Source organism: Pistacia vera, unplaced genomic scaffold (genome assembly GCF_008641045.1).
Source record: "Pistacia vera cultivar Batoury unplaced genomic scaffold, PisVer_v2 Contig132, whole genome shotgun sequence".
In the NCBI taxonomy this organism is placed as follows: domain Eukaryota; kingdom Viridiplantae; phylum Streptophyta; class Magnoliopsida; order Sapindales; family Anacardiaceae; genus Pistacia; species Pistacia vera.
In genome coordinates this window covers 1,351,473-1,368,333 of record NW_022195380.1, presented here as the reverse complement: position 1 = coordinate 1,368,333, position 16,861 = coordinate 1,351,473, and the positions used below count along the sequence as shown (strand labels likewise).

Here is a 16,861-nt window from a genome sequence, read left to right as displayed (position 1 = left end):
CTAATTCGATCGGCCACTTCTATTTGTTGATGACAAGCCCCCATTGGCAATGGCATCATCTCTGATTCTAAATGTTGACGATAGAGCAGTACTGTCAGTAGAATGAGAAGTTTGTGATGAGAAGTTGCTGGAAACTGATGAAGTTGAAGCGACGACCATGTTTGTTGACAATGAACAATGAGGCCATGACTTTTTCTCAGAGAAGGATATAGAGTTTCGTTTGGAACAAGCATTGGAGCAAACTCCTTTCAAATTATGCAACGCACAGCCACAGTTCTTGTGGTACGGCCGGCGCTCTTTATCGAAATCGTTTAGGGATAAGCTACAATCAGTAGCACAGCGAAGCATCATGTCAACTGCTATAGTTGCCATTGTCCTTCCTCTAATGGAGGTTGAGATTATGCGCTTATATATAAGAAGGTAGTGAGTTTTGAGTCGAGTTGTGTGAGTGCATTTGAAACATTTGCATGGAATGTGAAACATTTATATAGGCACTGAAGAATTTGGAAGTAAGGTAGAGAGTTAATTGGTTGGTAGTTGATCCCGTGAAACTCAAGAGAAAATTCGATGTCTAGGAGGGTTCTTCTTCTTCTTCCCCAAGAAAAATGGCACAAATTGACAAACATTTTTCCCTATGGAGAACTAAGACCATGCACACACAGAGAGAGAGGGGGAGAGACAATGGCTAATTAATTTTAATTAGATTGAACATTGTTTGATCCGAATTGTGATTCCAAATTTGTATTTATGTGTTTAAGGTGACTAATTCAATGAGCCAAAATTAAAAGGATCTCATAGTTCAAGTGTCAATTCAGCATAGCATATCACTTAATACAAGGCTCTACCTCACTAATTAACGGTTTATAATTATATAATAAGAAGGTTAATTTACTCGTCAATAAGTTACACAAACTCAACCTCTTTATTATCTTAATCAAAATCCTAAGCCAACGTAGGATTCTCTAATTAATGTCAGTTTTTGGGTTGATTAATCAAGTTCTTAAACATAGAATTAACTACAATTATGATTAATTGTTAATTAATTAATTATTTACAGCTTGTTCTTTAATTACCCCGTATAATTTATATTAATGACTAGTTACCTCGTTCTCTTGTTGAAATAAATTGTTTTTTAATTGTTAACGAATTAAGTGTACTTATGTGGCTTTGAAATTTTAACTAATGTCTAGTGTTTTATTATGCTGCTTTCTCTTTTGCGTTTGTTTCATTATTTCACCACTATTCTATCCTTATTCCAAATACAAATGTGCCTTTGTTTCTCTATTTTCAAAATCATATCTTAAATTAAAAAATTTTTTAAACCTCATAGGTTTGTTAATTAACAAAAACACCCCCAACAAAAAAATTTATAAATTAGCAAAAACACCCCTACCCATCCATAGTTGCCAGATTCCGACAACCATCGTTGGTGCTGACCAAAATCTGTCACAATGGCGCACTGCCGGTCAGAACTGCCAAGTAATGCGCCAATCTGGCCTTTTCCTGGATCTGGCTGAAAAAAGTCAGATCTAGTCGGAAAAAGATCGAAAAAGGCCAGATTGGCGCACGACCGGCCAAATCTAGCTGGTCGCGTGCCGTAACACTATATTCCAACCAGATTCTGATGGTGATGGCTAGAATCTGGCAACTGTGGGTAGGTGGGGGTATTTTTGTCATTTTACAAAAAAAATTATATATTAGAGTGTTTAGTTAAATTAGCAAACCTATGAGTTTTTTTTGTTAATTTTTAAATTTCACTTTGTAATAATCACCCAACTCTACCTACCAATAATATTTCAAAAATACTACTCAAATTAAAAAAACAAACACACCCGAATCAATATTTTCAACAACTTTGTCTATTCCTATATATTCATATTTAATTTCTCGAAGAAGAAATTTTGTACTTTAGCATGATAAACACGCTTGGGTAAAAATTTAGAATGATAAACAGGTTTGGATAAACTTCAAGCCTAAAAGCAAACTCCAAAAAATAAAAGAGCTCAACCTATATATACTATAACAGTTTACCAAATTAGTGACGTGAGAACAAATAGAACTTCTAACATAACAATCCAATTTTTGATAAAATCATAATTCCGCTGTTAAGATTTTTCAACATTGGCTTTTCAAAAATTTATTTGTTTTTGAAGTGTAATTATAATATTCTGTATTTCATTAAGAAGCCATGTTAATTAGCAATATTTATACTTGGCTTTTTGTCTATTTGAGAGTCAAGTTGCGACTTAGGAAATTAAGAACATTTAACAATTTCACTTCCAAATGTGTGGGATTTTCAGTACCAATAATAAAACTTTGTGGCTGCTCAGTAAGACATGTATACTACATTTATATGATATTATACAGTTAAATTAATTACATACACCTTGTAAATTTCAGTCTTGTTAAGTATAATTAATTGGAATTAGGTAGTTAAGTATGATTGTAGCCACGTTTGTTTGGATTTGGACTCTAGTCCTTCACATCGAGCATGAGAGAAGGTGTTAGAAGTTGAATTTAACCATTGCCCTACTCATCGAGTGTGAGAGAGAGGGTGTTATAAATTGAATTTGTCTCGTATCGCTAACTTGGTAGGTTGTTATGGTATATATATGTAATTGGACTTCCTTCTCCCTTAAACTAGTTTTTGGAAGTAAGTTCTATCCAAACCCTATTCATTTTTTTCATTTTAATTGACAAGGAAGCTGGTTGAATTAAGTCACGTTAATAATTTTACAGTTGTTAAAATAAGCTTGACCAATAATATGTGCTAGCTCATAACCTCTCCCAACAAATAATAAAAGTTACCATAGCCATAGCTATAAAAGTTAAACTCGAAGACCAATTTGAAATTGTGAAGCAGGCGAATTTAGTTTTCTTCGTGAAATAAAATAAACAAATGGGATATAAAATTAAATCCGTGATTAGTGTAGAAACACAATGCTACAACACAATGTTTGATCTTTTGTCTTCATCTTTGTCTGTTGGTTTCAAAAATATACCGAGGCCATATTTACTATTAATTAATTTACTTGTTCATATTCCTATGAAAATGACTGGCATTTTATATACCATGCATGAACAAAGTAAAAATACAAAGCATTTATTTAATAATATATGAACAGTTTTTGGTAGTTATTGGAGATGTTGATGTAGAATAAAAAGTATGCAGCGGCAAAGGAGAGTGTTGAGTTCTGGAAAAATTCCAGAAACTTTCCATGGCGGCAGGAATTTCCCTCTCAGTTTCCAACATTTTCATCATAGGTATAATTAGATGATTAACTATGAATGAAGAAATTTAATCAATGTCTTAATTTCACCTTGTATTTAAAGTATAAAAATACTCGAATTGGATCATTAATTGGTGAAGAGAACCACTTAAAATTAAGAAAAAGAAGAAAGAGGGCATATATTACATCTGTTTACATGGAATTCAGATGAATATACAGTGGTGAAAGTTAAAAAAATTCAGTGCACTCATTCCTCTTGACAATTATATATCATCATCATCATCTTGAGGAGCACTGGAGGTGATCTCTATAATGGACATTATATACGAACAGTATAATTGGTTTATATATAATATATGCATATTACTTATTTTCTAACCTTTTTCTTCTAATTCGACCGGCCAACTGTTGACGGCAATGCTCCATTGGCAATGGCGTCCTCTCTGATTCTAAGTGACGACAGAGCTGTGTCAGTAGAACGAGAAGCTTGGCATGAGAAGTTACTGGAAATTGACGATAAAGTTGAAGCTACCATGGTTGTTGACAATGAACAATCAGGCCATGACTTTTTCTTAGCGAAGGATATATTGTTTTGTTTGGAACAATCATTGGAGCAAACTCCTTTCAACTTGTGCAACGCACAACCGCAGTTCTTGTGGTATGGCCGTCGTTCAATATTAAAATCGTTAAGCGATAAGCTACAATCAGTGGCACAGCGAAGCATCATCTCAGTAGCTATGGTGGCCATATTCGATATTGTGTGTATGTGGGTGTCTATATAATTTAAGGATGGAGCTAGCGTGAATGTGATTGAGTTTGAAACATTTGCATGGAATGTGAAGCATTTATATAGGCACAGGATCATCGTTATTGTTGAGTAAAGAATTTGGAAGTAAGCAAAAGAGTTCGTCTGGTAGTTCATCCCGTGAAACTCGAGAGAAATTCGATGTTAAGGAGAGTTCTTCTCCAAGAAAAATGGCACAAATTGACAAACATTTTTCCCTAGGAAGAAGAACTAAAACCATGCAAAGAGAGAGAGAAAGAGCGAATATTAATTAAGGCATGAACTCAGTGGTTAATTTGGCTTGTTCTTGAGATTACCTTCTTGTACTAGGAAGGTATAGTTTCTATATAGTTATAGTTGTTAATTAACGGAATAAATTGAGAGTGTGGTTGTTAATTATGGTTGGGCATAGTTTTCTCCGAAGGCATATTTTTCTAACTAACGAAGGATTTGCATTAATAATTGATTAATTAGTTAGTTAAACTTTGATTTCATCTGATACATACATGCAAAGACTAGACATCTACATTGTTTTATTTGAACCAATTTACGTGCACTTCAATTAATTCTTGATAAAGACTAGCATAGTAATCCACTGTTATAACGTTCCACTTAAGTCATAGATACTCACATAGAGAATCGAACTTGAGATCGTAAATCAATCTACACTCAATTAACCCTAGCTATTTGGACTACCCAAGAATTTGTAACAACGAATTCTTTCTTTGTGTTAATTTAATTACTTCTTTAGTGAAAATTAAGCCAGGCTAATTAATGGTTCTAAAACTTATACTCCTTCTTGTAAGCAGTTCCTTGTTCCAATGAATAATAGGTCAAGTAATTAAGTAATTAAGAAAGTTAGGGCTGAAATTTCTATTCTCTAAAGTTGAATTTGCATTGTTATTATCAAACAAAAAATTAAGTAGAATACAAAATGGCAATAGCCTTGTTGGGTTATGAATTTTTTATTATTGAAATATTCTTTGAAACCTCACTTTCAATAACTACGTATTGGTCTAAGATGCTGTTGCCGTGTATAACTAACTTCATTTGTCTCTTTGTTGAGATTTGAGAGTCAATTAACTTAATTAATTTTCTCTAACTATAACGAATTGATACCAATTAAGTAACTAGAAAACAATGGGAAGAATTACTATTGTCTCCTTCTTTTTTATCATCGATTTTATTTCATTTTTAATCTTACATATGTAGAAATCGGCGACCACTTCAACAATAAGGGGTTCGCTTATAAGGGACGATGCATTCGGGAGTCTCGCTCCCTGGTGAGTGATACAAAAAATATTTCAATAATATTGATTCTGCTGAACATAACCCAGTTTTGGGTAAACCAAGATAAACCCTGTATGTTTCTTTCTTGTTACTATTTCGTTATTTGTGTATGATTAGTTTTAGTTTGATTCCAAACACTCTTTTGTTCTTTCAATATAGAGGGTGAAAATTTATTTATTTTTGTGTATGTACATGTTTTACATTAATCGCTCCTTACATTAAGCTGATCTAGATCCCTCATTTCCTAGTTGGAATAGTAACAAAGTTTAATCATAGCTTTAAAATTTTAATTAATTTGAGAAATAGAATATGCCTAATTAAATTAATTAATTGTGAAATTAAAATGGACATAGTATAGGACAACCTTGCAATGGACAGCATTTTTGTCTTTGCATATGTAATAATAATATCCAAGTGAGAAATTTAACGAAATTTTTATCATGTAACAGTTTTTTGACATGAAAAGCTGGAAATTTTCAAAGTGTATTATGAAAATCTGTTGACATGAAAACGGAGTTATCAAATATGTTAAAAGCTTTAGTAGAACGTTGTCGTTTCAGTATACAATTGAAGCTTAACTTCAAAAATTTTCTTGAAGTGAAGTCTTACTGAGATCTGGTTATCTTTTTGTATTGGTTTTTCTCAAAAATGTTTCTATGAGCAAACCCTAATTTCATCTATTGTGTTTTACATTATGTTGTATTTCTTTCTCATAGTTGAAATTGTGAGCCATTCCAATTTAGCATTCTTCGCAAAATAAAATTGTGAGAAGAAGAAGTTACAAATTACAATTATGAAAAGGAAGAAGAAAGAGAAAGTAGAGGTTTGTTGTCTTTGAATTGCATTTAATTACTGAAGTAAGTATATATATATATAAATAACACCTGTAATTACATGGAACTCAGATGATTATACAGTGATGAAGTAGAAAGATTCAGAGTATTGGAAGTCTCTGCAATGGGTATTATGAACAAATTACTTAATTTGGTATATATGCATGATAACTTGCTAAATGTCCAACCTTTTTCTTCTAATTTGATCCGCCATTGTTGACGACAATGCCCCATTGGTATTCTCTTTGATTCTAAATGACGGTAGAGTACTGTCAGTAGAATAAAAAGTTTGAGATGAGAAGCTACTCGAAGCTGAAACTACGGTGGTTGACAACAATGAACAATCAGGCCATGACTTTTTCTTAGGGAAGGAGATACTATTTTGTTTAGAACAAGCATCGGAGCAAACTCCTTTTAGCTTGTGCAACGCACAGCATCAGTTCTTGTGGTAGGGTCGCCGCTCGAAATCAACATCATTAAGAGATAAACTACAGTCAGTAGCACAGCGAAGCATCGTCATTGTCCCTCCTCTGATAATTAGGCTGGGATTTTGTGTGCATGCGGAAGCATTTATATAGGCAGGGAATCATTGTTATTGTTGAGTGAAGAATTTGGAAGTAAGGTAGCAGAGAATTCATCCCGTGAAACTCAAGGGAAGATGTGATGTCTAGGAGGGTTCTTCTTCTTCTTCTTCCCCAAGAAAAATTTCACAAATTGACAAACATTTTTCCCTAGGGAGAACTAAGACCATGCACAGAGAGAGAGAATGGGAATCTTAATTAAGGCATGCAATGAATCAGCTTGGCTCGGCTTGAGAATTCGTTATAGAAATGGGAGATTGAGCATTGTTTGATCCGACTGAGGGTTGTTTTTTTAATAATATATAAGTTTACTGGCCGTTAGAATTATTGTGATACAATTTTGTTGTTATGTACGTGAGAGAGTAATTCTATGCCAAAAACAATCTCATTCAAGTGTCAATTTGTGCACATAAGATGGTTCTTAATTTACGAGTGATGCTATGGGTACTAATGGATGAGTACTAATATGTGTACTAACTAAAGCATAGTACCCGTACTATGCTCATAGTACGGGTACTATGCTTTAGTTAGTACACATATTAGTACTCATCCATTAGTACCCAAAGTATTATTGTTAATTTACTTCACCATGTTGCTTTTTCACGTTTTTCTATTAATTGAAATATATAACATTGTCTCTTAATTCCATAGATGATTACATGCATCTTTTTTAAATACGGACTTCGTTAACCACTATTCGTAACTGTTATGCCTAAAAAGTTAAGATTGATGTAAGCTTACATCAGTAAGCACTAATCAGAGTTCATGAAGGTTTTGCGTCGTCTAGGAGTTGTCACGTCGCTCTATAATAGGAAGAATATGATTGTCACTAACTTAGTAGATTCAGATTTTGTCTATGAGTGATTGAGGGCAGCACATCTGTCCAAGCTTCAGGTAATTTGAGAATATTTCTTAAGTTATCAACTAATTGGACGTAAGGAAGGACTTGCATGACACCTACCTACTTGTAGATTTGTAATCATTATCTTGAATTCTTCTACTATAAATAGAGAACTCCCCTTCTCATTTTTGGGATTCTGATCTTGAAACCTTATTCTGATTGTAATCTTTATTTTCAGAGCAAATATAACCTAAGAGAAAGAGATTGACTTGATATTCTATCTGAATATTTAGTTATTGTACCATGTTCGTTGTTCGCTATATGCGACCTTCTGTAATCTCTCATATATAAAATAGCAGTGGATGTAAGATTTGTTTTAAGCATCTGAACTACTTTAAAAATTACCTCTAATTTATTATTCGGTCTTTTCATTAGATTATCCCAATCTTTCACGTATAATTTATAAAAGTAATTTAACAGTTTGCACGTATGAGTCGTTCGCATCAAAATCTAGCAATTCGTTATTGTTAAAACATAGTTTATTGTTTGCTCCGGTGGGCTGCTGACTCATATATTGTTAAAAGTGATACCAATTTTGTTGTTATATGTGTATGCGATAGGTGGGCTTTTTCTATGCTAAAATTAATAAAAATGATTAAGTAAAAGATTAGTGTCAAATCAGTATATGGTGTCACTCACTGAACCGTTAATTGAGGCATAATTCTCTTTTTTGTGTTGGAATGGCAAGACTCTTAATTATCCATGTTAAACAATCCAAAGAAATAATAAAAAAGAAGAAATTAGGGTTTTATTGATACTACACAATTCAATTGAATATAAAAAGTATGATTTAACCTAAATACAAAGATATATATAGGCTAAACAAAGAAAATAATGAAAAGACAAATCTACTGTTAATAAACAATAAAACAAAATAACTCATATTTCTTATCAATCCAGAAGTCTTGTATTGGAATAACAAAATGGTTATTTATCATATTTATGATTTACTTGATTCATATATTATATTTATAACTTATCTGATTTATCGGGTTTGTAAAGTGTTCAATAAATCTCCTTTTAATTTCTTCTTTCATTTTTAACAAAGTGACAATATAGTATGATTTGTAATTTGTCGCGGAAATTTGAAACAATATTATGTTCATCTTAACAAGATCCTCAACAGTAATCACAGTCCTATTTAATTATTTACATTGTTAGCTTTCTTGCTTACTTCTTGTCACTGTCCTTTCTTCTCTTGTAAACAATTAAGTCTTATTTCTCACCGCTCTATAACTACTTCAATTATAATATTCCTTATACTTGACCATGTTAAATATACTTTTTCTTCTGTTAAATTATGTATAAATGACATTATATAAAATCTAACCAATCGTCTCATGACTTAAGCTTTCTTGCGTGTAATGAATTGAAAATGATATACACAACTAATTGAGAACTTCATCAAATCCAATCGGTCTTAGAAGAGGAACCCAATTACATATATAAACCATAACAGTTCATTAAATTCAACTATTTTAAAGATCTTAGAAGAGAAATTTCAATTACATATATATATCATAACAATATTCCACTAAATTGGATACATAATTGATATAAAGTCAGTTTGGATAGAACTCGTTGTTAAAAAGACAAAATCTAACTCAAGAGAAGAGAGAATCCGACTACATTTATATACCATAACATACCACTAAATTTGCGAGATATGATAAATACAACTTCTAACAAATTTAATCATAGACGAGCTTGTACCAAAAACTTATTGATTAATTCCATTACTTTACAGCCCTTATGCAGTGCCTTTCTCCCAGCTAATGACACCAAATCCTTTATTCCAGTTCACAAACTTAATTAATTTGGTGGCGAATGTATAGACAGGCACTTCTTCTTCAAAATTATATATTTAAAAAAAAAAAAAAAAAAATTGAAGGAAAATTGTGGTTATGCACAAACATATGTATCATTTGTCCAGCAAATTAATGGTAGCTCAACGTCGACCCTGTTGTCACTTCAATTTAACAGAAAAACAAAAAAAGTAGCAGAGAAAAGAAAGACAACAATGCTTACAGGGATGTAATTTAAAAGAAAAAAAATGGTGTAATTTACATTATTATTTGAGATCGAAGGACTGTAGACTACTGATAACAAAATATTAACAGGTTCAAAGCTCTTTAGCTCCTGCCTTAATCTCTTCTCTGGTTAATCTATTGGAGTAGTGTTTTATGAACAATAAGAGAAGATCGACGAGAAGAGAATTTGGAAGTTGATGATGATACAGACAGGGAACGATCAGAATTCCAAGCCTGTTTCTTATAAGGGAATGAAATATCATTTCTTTGAGAACAAGTATTATATGCACAAACACCCTTCAAATTGTGCAATGCGCAGCTGCAGTTGCGATGATATGGCCTCCGTTCAATCTCCAAATCACGCCACGATAAGCAGCTTCCAGTATCAATGAAACCCCCAAGTATCATCATCCCGCCCGCTATTGCTTAATTCTCTCTTCTCCTTCAACAATCTCTAGCGATTGATTTATGTGTTAACTTTGAATTAAACTGTACGTGTGTTTCTGAAAGTTAGTGCCATTTATATAGAGTAAGAGATTGTGCATGGCGTTTGATACGTGGAAGAAATCCAGAGATTGTTCATTTGGTCTAAATTAGTAAAGGTTCTTGTTTACCTAAGCACTAAGAAACCAAATTGAAATTTTCTAGGAAAATTTTAATTCCTCTTTGTGTGGAGACTTTGTGAGATAGAGAAGAAACTAACTAATTAGGTTAGCTAAATTTAATGACTTGGATTTGTACTTTATTGTGATAAACGGGCCAAGCCCATCAACTTAGCAAGTTGAGATTTGGAATTTATACTGGTCAAAACTACCAAATTAAAGAAGTAAGACAAATACAACTTCTAATATCTTCTTTCACGCTCGACTCTCTTAGAGATGTGCGTGGCTCTGATACCAACTTAGCGATCACTCTCAAAAACTAACTTCAGGAAGAAGAGAGTCCAACAACATATATACATCATGATAGTAGTGATGGCAATGGGCCGGGCCGGGACCGGGTACCCCTTGGCCCAGGCCCAAGCCCGACCTCATGACATAGGCCCAAGCCCGGCCCGAGCCCGCTACGGGTATGATAGGCAAAGCCCGGCCCGACGGGTTTTTTTATAACCATAGGCTCGGCCCAAGCCCGCCTTTTTTAATAATGTTTATATTTAAATATTAATAAATTTCAATTTTTTTTATTTTTAATTTTAGAAATAGTTTTTAAATATTAATTGAAGCTATTTCCGCAAATAATTTAAGCAATAATTGAGCAATTAAAACTCCATAATATTGATTATACTAACTTTTCAGCTGTGCATAATATGTTATGGTGAAATCCACTTTTATAAGTTGAACCAAACCCATCTAACTCATTTAAAGACAATTTTAACATGTTAAACCTTCAATATGGGATAAAAATTGAGGTTAGGGTTTAGGAAAAATAGATATATATATATATATATATATATAGGATAATATTGTAATTAAATATATAGTATAAGGGTAAATTAGTAAAATTAATATTAAAATTTTCTGGCCGGGCCTAAAGATGTACCCATGCCCGGCCCGTACCCGAGGTCGGGCTTTAAAATCAAGCCCAGGCCCAAGCCCGCCAACCTCGGGTAAAGCCCGCCCCTTTCGGGCCGGGCCGAGCCGGGTACCCGAAAATATCGGGCCCATTGCCATCTCTACATGATAGTCTATCAAGTTAGCAATGTGGGACAAATATAACTTTTAACATATTATATGAAATATTGGATTTTAGCTTTGCATAGTTTTGTCCAATAGAATAATTAATTAACTAGTTTTCACTAGGTAATTCGTTATAGAGAATTTATAATTAACATGCAATTAATTTTGTGTTATTATATTAATGTATACTAGGTGGGCGAAATCTTCAATATGAAAAGAACAAATTAAACTTAGTTAATTAATTCTAAGTGTATTACAATGCATGATAACTTGAGTAATATATAAACTTTGATCAATATTTCGCCTTGGTTTCATATCAGTAACAGGTTTCTTCAGGCTTTGCTTTCGGGTAGCTTTTGTGTGAGAAGAATGCTATTCCATCAAGGTTTGAAATTGCTTAAACCTTTTCTTTCGATTTAAGACAATAAGAGAAAAGTCTTTAATTTACATAACGAGTGCACGTATAACCAGTTAATGAAAGTATGTATATCACGTCAATTCAAGTAACATATACATATGTTATCATTGATGGATTGTATGTGCATCTGTTACGCATCATATAGTTCATGATTTTTTCTTAGACATTACGATGTCTAAAAAAATTGTGTTTATAGATAAAAATTGAAACTAAGAAAAATTATTAACCACGTTTGATTAACTTTTAGTTGCTTAAGAAGATGACCCATTTGGGTCTGGCCCAGCCTGGCCTAACTCGTTTCCAAGCCCGGCCCATTGGATGAAATGAAGCCCAATATATTATTGTTTTAACAAATTAGAAATTTGGATCTACTTAAATATTAAAATAATGTCGACTCATGATATGTGACAATTTTTGGCAATGCATGATTGGAATATGATTATATTTTAATTTATTAATTACCAATTATATCATAATACATAAATTTATAAAAAGAAATTAGATATATGTATCTACATTCCACCATGTTGGATATTCTTATTCATGTGGGTCATGTGGTGTTCTGGCAAAATGTGTTCTCCCATGTGGCCAACCAAATTTGAGCAATATTAATTTTTTTATTCTATATTTTTATAATTAATGGTCGGCTTCATATTTTAATTAATTAATTAATTAATCAAAAAGTAATTAACTTTGGACTGAGATTTGTCCCTTTTGTTAGTATAATAATGGAGATATTATCTAAGTAATTAAATCATAATAAAAAAACAAATAAATTTAAACAAAGTAAGGGTAGCTAGCCGACCACGACGCTCTCACATGACCCTCGAGACAGTGACACTGACCACCGGTCAACCACATGGCTCGCAAATGTGGGCCAACAAATTGTGCGTCCCATGTTCATTGAATCATTTAGATTTTAGTTTATCATTCTTTCACCCTCAAAGTTTGGCGTCAAAATCCTTTTCTCCTTAGTAGGGAGAAACTAACACTGTTATAATAAAAGTATTACGTTTATAATCTTTTTTCAAAATCTCGATGTGGTAACTTATAAATAGACAAATAATATAACAAGTAAATGAGACTCATTTACAAACTAATCAATCGCGAGCTATCACGTTGAGATTATGAGAGAGAGAGAGTTTGTGAGAAGATTTTGTAAGCATAATGTTACTCTTTATCTGAAAGTTTATGTCAAACAGTTGGTCATTTCAGCTATCTTTTATACTGTAACTATTGCACTATTAACAGGTTATTCGTTTATTCAAAATGTCTTTTCGAACCGTTTTTGTTTTTATTTTCTCTTAATCTTGAAATCTAAATCTTCTCAAACGAATATTATAAAGGATCAAATACGTCACTAGATTGATAGTTATTCATATTTATGTATCTTTTAGTTTCATTTTTAGTATATACAATTAGTAATAATAAAATTAATGTAATCAAAACCTAACTAAAATCACAAGGTAAAGCTTTCATCTTTACAATATAAAGCAATTACTTTACAGAATTTAAAGCGATTAATTCATGAAATATATATTAATAAATGCTCACACGTTTCAATATTATTCTACAGCTAATTAATTTTCTTCAAGTTGCAGCCAATAAAATCAAAAGCCAACTGGATCCAAATTAATTTCTTCACACTGTTCATCAAATAAACCAAACAAAACCAGAAGAAGAAGGAGAAGAAGATGTATACATACATACATAAACCCTGTTATTAAATTTATACATGAACACTGATTGTTACAAGTTAATCAAATTCACACACACCAAGTACAGAAACAAGCAGCCAGTTTGGATCCTTAGTTTCCATGAATAAACAAACAAAATCAACTGGGGGTTTATTACAAAACCAGAGGAAAACAGCAAAATTAAACACTTCAAACTTGATCAAACCTTAAGGTCTTCTTCATTAATACACGATCGATGTCGTTGATGATACTGCGGCGGCCTCGACGACGATGCCGCCGATGATGATGATCCTCCAAGCTCAATCAATGGCGAAGTAGAAGGAGAAGAGTAATTTGAAGCTGCCAACACCAAGCTGCCTTCACTCCAAGACCTCCTTATAGGATAAGACACATTCTTGCACTTAGGCAATCCATTGGGACAAATATAATTTCCCCTACCTTTATTGTTGCTCTTACTGTGGAGGGCACATCCACAATTTCGATGGTACGGCCGGCGTTCTATCTCCGTGTCGCCGCCGGAGATGCAACCCTCGTAGACACACCGGAAAAAACCATCGGCAGCTCCTGTGGCAGCCATGCAATAATGAAGTTATGAACCCTGGCTAGACCCTGGTATGCACTTATATAATTTAGTTATTGCTATTTATTTATATTGTTGATTAAAGCTGGTTTAATTTGCTGGATTCAGCGTTGTAAAAGCCGTGTTTTAATATCAATTTCCTCCTCAAGTTTTGGAAAATTACAAGTCACCCAACAATTTCAGAAAGTAACAAATGCACCCAAACTGTTGACAAGTGTCAATGGTACATTAAAACTTTGTTTCGAAATTATTTTAATATCCTTTGTCTTATTATACTTTCCTCTTTCATTTTATATTATTCATTTTTTAATGTATATAATTCGATTAAATTTAGGTTTTAATTTATTTTTGGTTTCTTGTACAAAATTAAATAACTATTTAACTATTCATATATTTAATTTAATTATATTGAATTGGTTAATGTTGATGCGTGATTTTGACACCAACTAAAAGCACGTGTGAAATGCTGAGCTGACTCAGAAAACACACGCGAATTGAAGTATGAGAATGGATAGAGATGGAGAACAATATTTAAAGTAGTTCGAATACTTAAACAAGCGACTCCTACGTCTACTGATATTGTATTAATATATTAAGGTCAGGTCGCGTTTAGCGAGCTGATTTATAAGTGATTACAAAGATAAAATAAGTATGTTATTCCAGAGAGAAATTAGTTAATCCCACAAATGGAATAGGAGCCCCTTGTTTATAGTGGGATGGATTGAGGTAATTATTACTAAATCAGGGAGTGGGTTAGATTGCCGTCCAAATCCTTCATCGTGCCTCGTTATTCACCTGCCCGAGTGATTTTACTCGATCCTTATAGGGATTGGACAAATGGATCACCTCCAGCCTTTCACCAGCCTGACACACACCTACTGCATTGGCAGGAGCACGCCTCTTGCATCAGCACGCGACGTGGCTGTACCTGAACAACTCCTAGACTTACCTAAGCTCTGACCTCTTACGCTGACAGGGCTCTGCGTCAGCCCTACTTTTCCAATCATAACAGTTAATAAATATTACTAGTTATATACTCAAAATAATTGAATAAATAAGACAAAAGGTAATATAATAGAAAAAAAAAAATTGGGTTCATTTGTTACTTCTCCCAAATCTTGAGGATGAAATTGTTGTAAACCCATGTATTAAGCTTGGGTGGACAAAATGCGCGTGACAAAATTTTTGGCTTATTATGAGGGAAAGAGAAGAAGAAAATTTATAGTTGAACAAACTATAGTTGAAGTTACTAACAAGACACTCATAGTTGGCCTCGATTACAAGTAATTTAATTTGATTATAATTAATTAATCAATTAATTTATAAGATTATGTTTTGTATAATCCCAATACATAACACTGTTTAAGGTGGGTTAATTAATTAGGATATTTTTGGAGCTTAATTTAAGATATTAATTAGGGTTTATGCCCTTTGTATGATCCGGAAGGGTTTATCAAGAATTAACTTTTGCTTTAGTGTGACATAATTTTGTGGGGAACTTCGATGCTATTGTATGTCTTTGAGTTCCTCCACTATTGAAGGTTTAATTTGATATAATTTTATTAAAAAGTCAAAGAATAAAATAGCTCGAAAGTTCAAAGCCTTACAAAACAATAAATGTGTAACATTTTGGACCCCATATTTAATATTATAATCAAAGATTTATTGAAGATATTTTTACATGTAGACCCATTGTTATTTATAACTTTTGGAGATGGAAATATGTCAATTAAATTCCAACCAACTTTACTGCAAAAAAATGAGAGATAATTAGTTCAAGCATCACTATAACATTCAATTTAAAAAATATACCATAAAATTCAAAGTAAATTAAGTATCCATATAACGGGAAGCTATAACTCACTCAAAAAAACTAGCTCAAAGAAGAAGGGAATTCAACCACGTATAATATTATAACGAGCCACTAATTTAGCATAAAGACAAATACAATTTCTAATACTCTATATAAGAATAATTTTTTGGTATCAACGATTAACTTGAAGCATTTTATTTGTAAGTATTAGATGATGAATGCATATGCTTAATTATTACTTACTAAATTTAAAATGTTTCTAAAAATGTTTGGATTAGCATACTTTAGTAAAATATTTAATATTTTATGAAAAATTATCAAATAAATTACATTTGATTTCAACACTTTTTATACTCTCTAAGATATTTCTTGTTTGTATAATTATGTGCGGAGCTATCAACGAACATCAGTTGAGTACTTTTATACCCTCAAAGAATTAAAAAAAAAAAAAAATTTAATTATTAATATTATGCTTGAGCAAGAGGTGGAGAACCCATCCATGGAGGTTACTTCTAAGAGGGGAATATGAAAAGATGGGTAATCCAGTAAGAGATAATAACTTGTGCAAATATCATGGAGTAAATGAAATAATTAATAATTAATTAATTACTTGTTATGAGACAATAAACTGTACTTAGTACCCAAATTCCATAACTACAACCTAAATTATTTGCTTGACAATTGAAGTGTAATTACATACACAAGTATTATAGGCTTTCTTCATCTTGGCAATCAATTTTATTCTACTAATTCGGTATATAATTTTCTAAAAATTTTCTTTAGACTGTCTTACAAGTCCACTTATATTTAGTTGAGTATCTGAGTTTTACATAGTTTTATTGGAGCTAAAGAATTACGTCATTACTTATTGTCCTATTCACCTTTTTGATAGAATTCGGGTTTATCTCTTACCTGATTCTTTCTTGTTAGGTTTAGAAAAACTATGATCATTACGTAATACTACTCGCCTCGTTTGATAACGCTCGTATTCATCTCTACGTAACTCTTTTTCACTAGGGCTCAGGGCA

The 16,861-nt window shown here is 32.4% G+C and overlaps 3 protein-coding genes across 3 annotated transcripts; all 3 read right to left on the bottom strand.

The window, feature by feature from the left end:
- LOC116122195 lies at positions 1–372 on the bottom strand. Its single transcript, XM_031408098.1, has one exon. The coding sequence runs from the start codon at positions 370–372 to the stop codon at positions 1–3; it is 372 nt and encodes a 123-aa protein (XP_031263958.1).
- A 3,246-nt stretch (positions 373–3,618) lies between these two features.
- On the bottom strand, positions 3,619–3,978 carry LOC116122193. Its single transcript, XM_031408097.1, has one exon. It carries the CDS (start codon positions 3,976–3,978, stop codon positions 3,619–3,621), a length of 360 nt encoding a protein of 119 aa, XP_031263957.1.
- Positions 3,979–13,446: 9,468 nt separating this feature from the next.
- On the bottom strand, positions 13,447–14,084 carry LOC116122167. The gene has a single exon (XM_031408073.1). The coding sequence runs from the start codon at positions 14,015–14,017 to the stop codon at positions 13,640–13,642; it is 378 nt and encodes a 125-aa protein (XP_031263933.1). The 5' UTR covers positions 14,018–14,084; the 3' UTR covers positions 13,447–13,639.
- Positions 14,085–16,861: the final 2,777 nt, after the last annotated feature.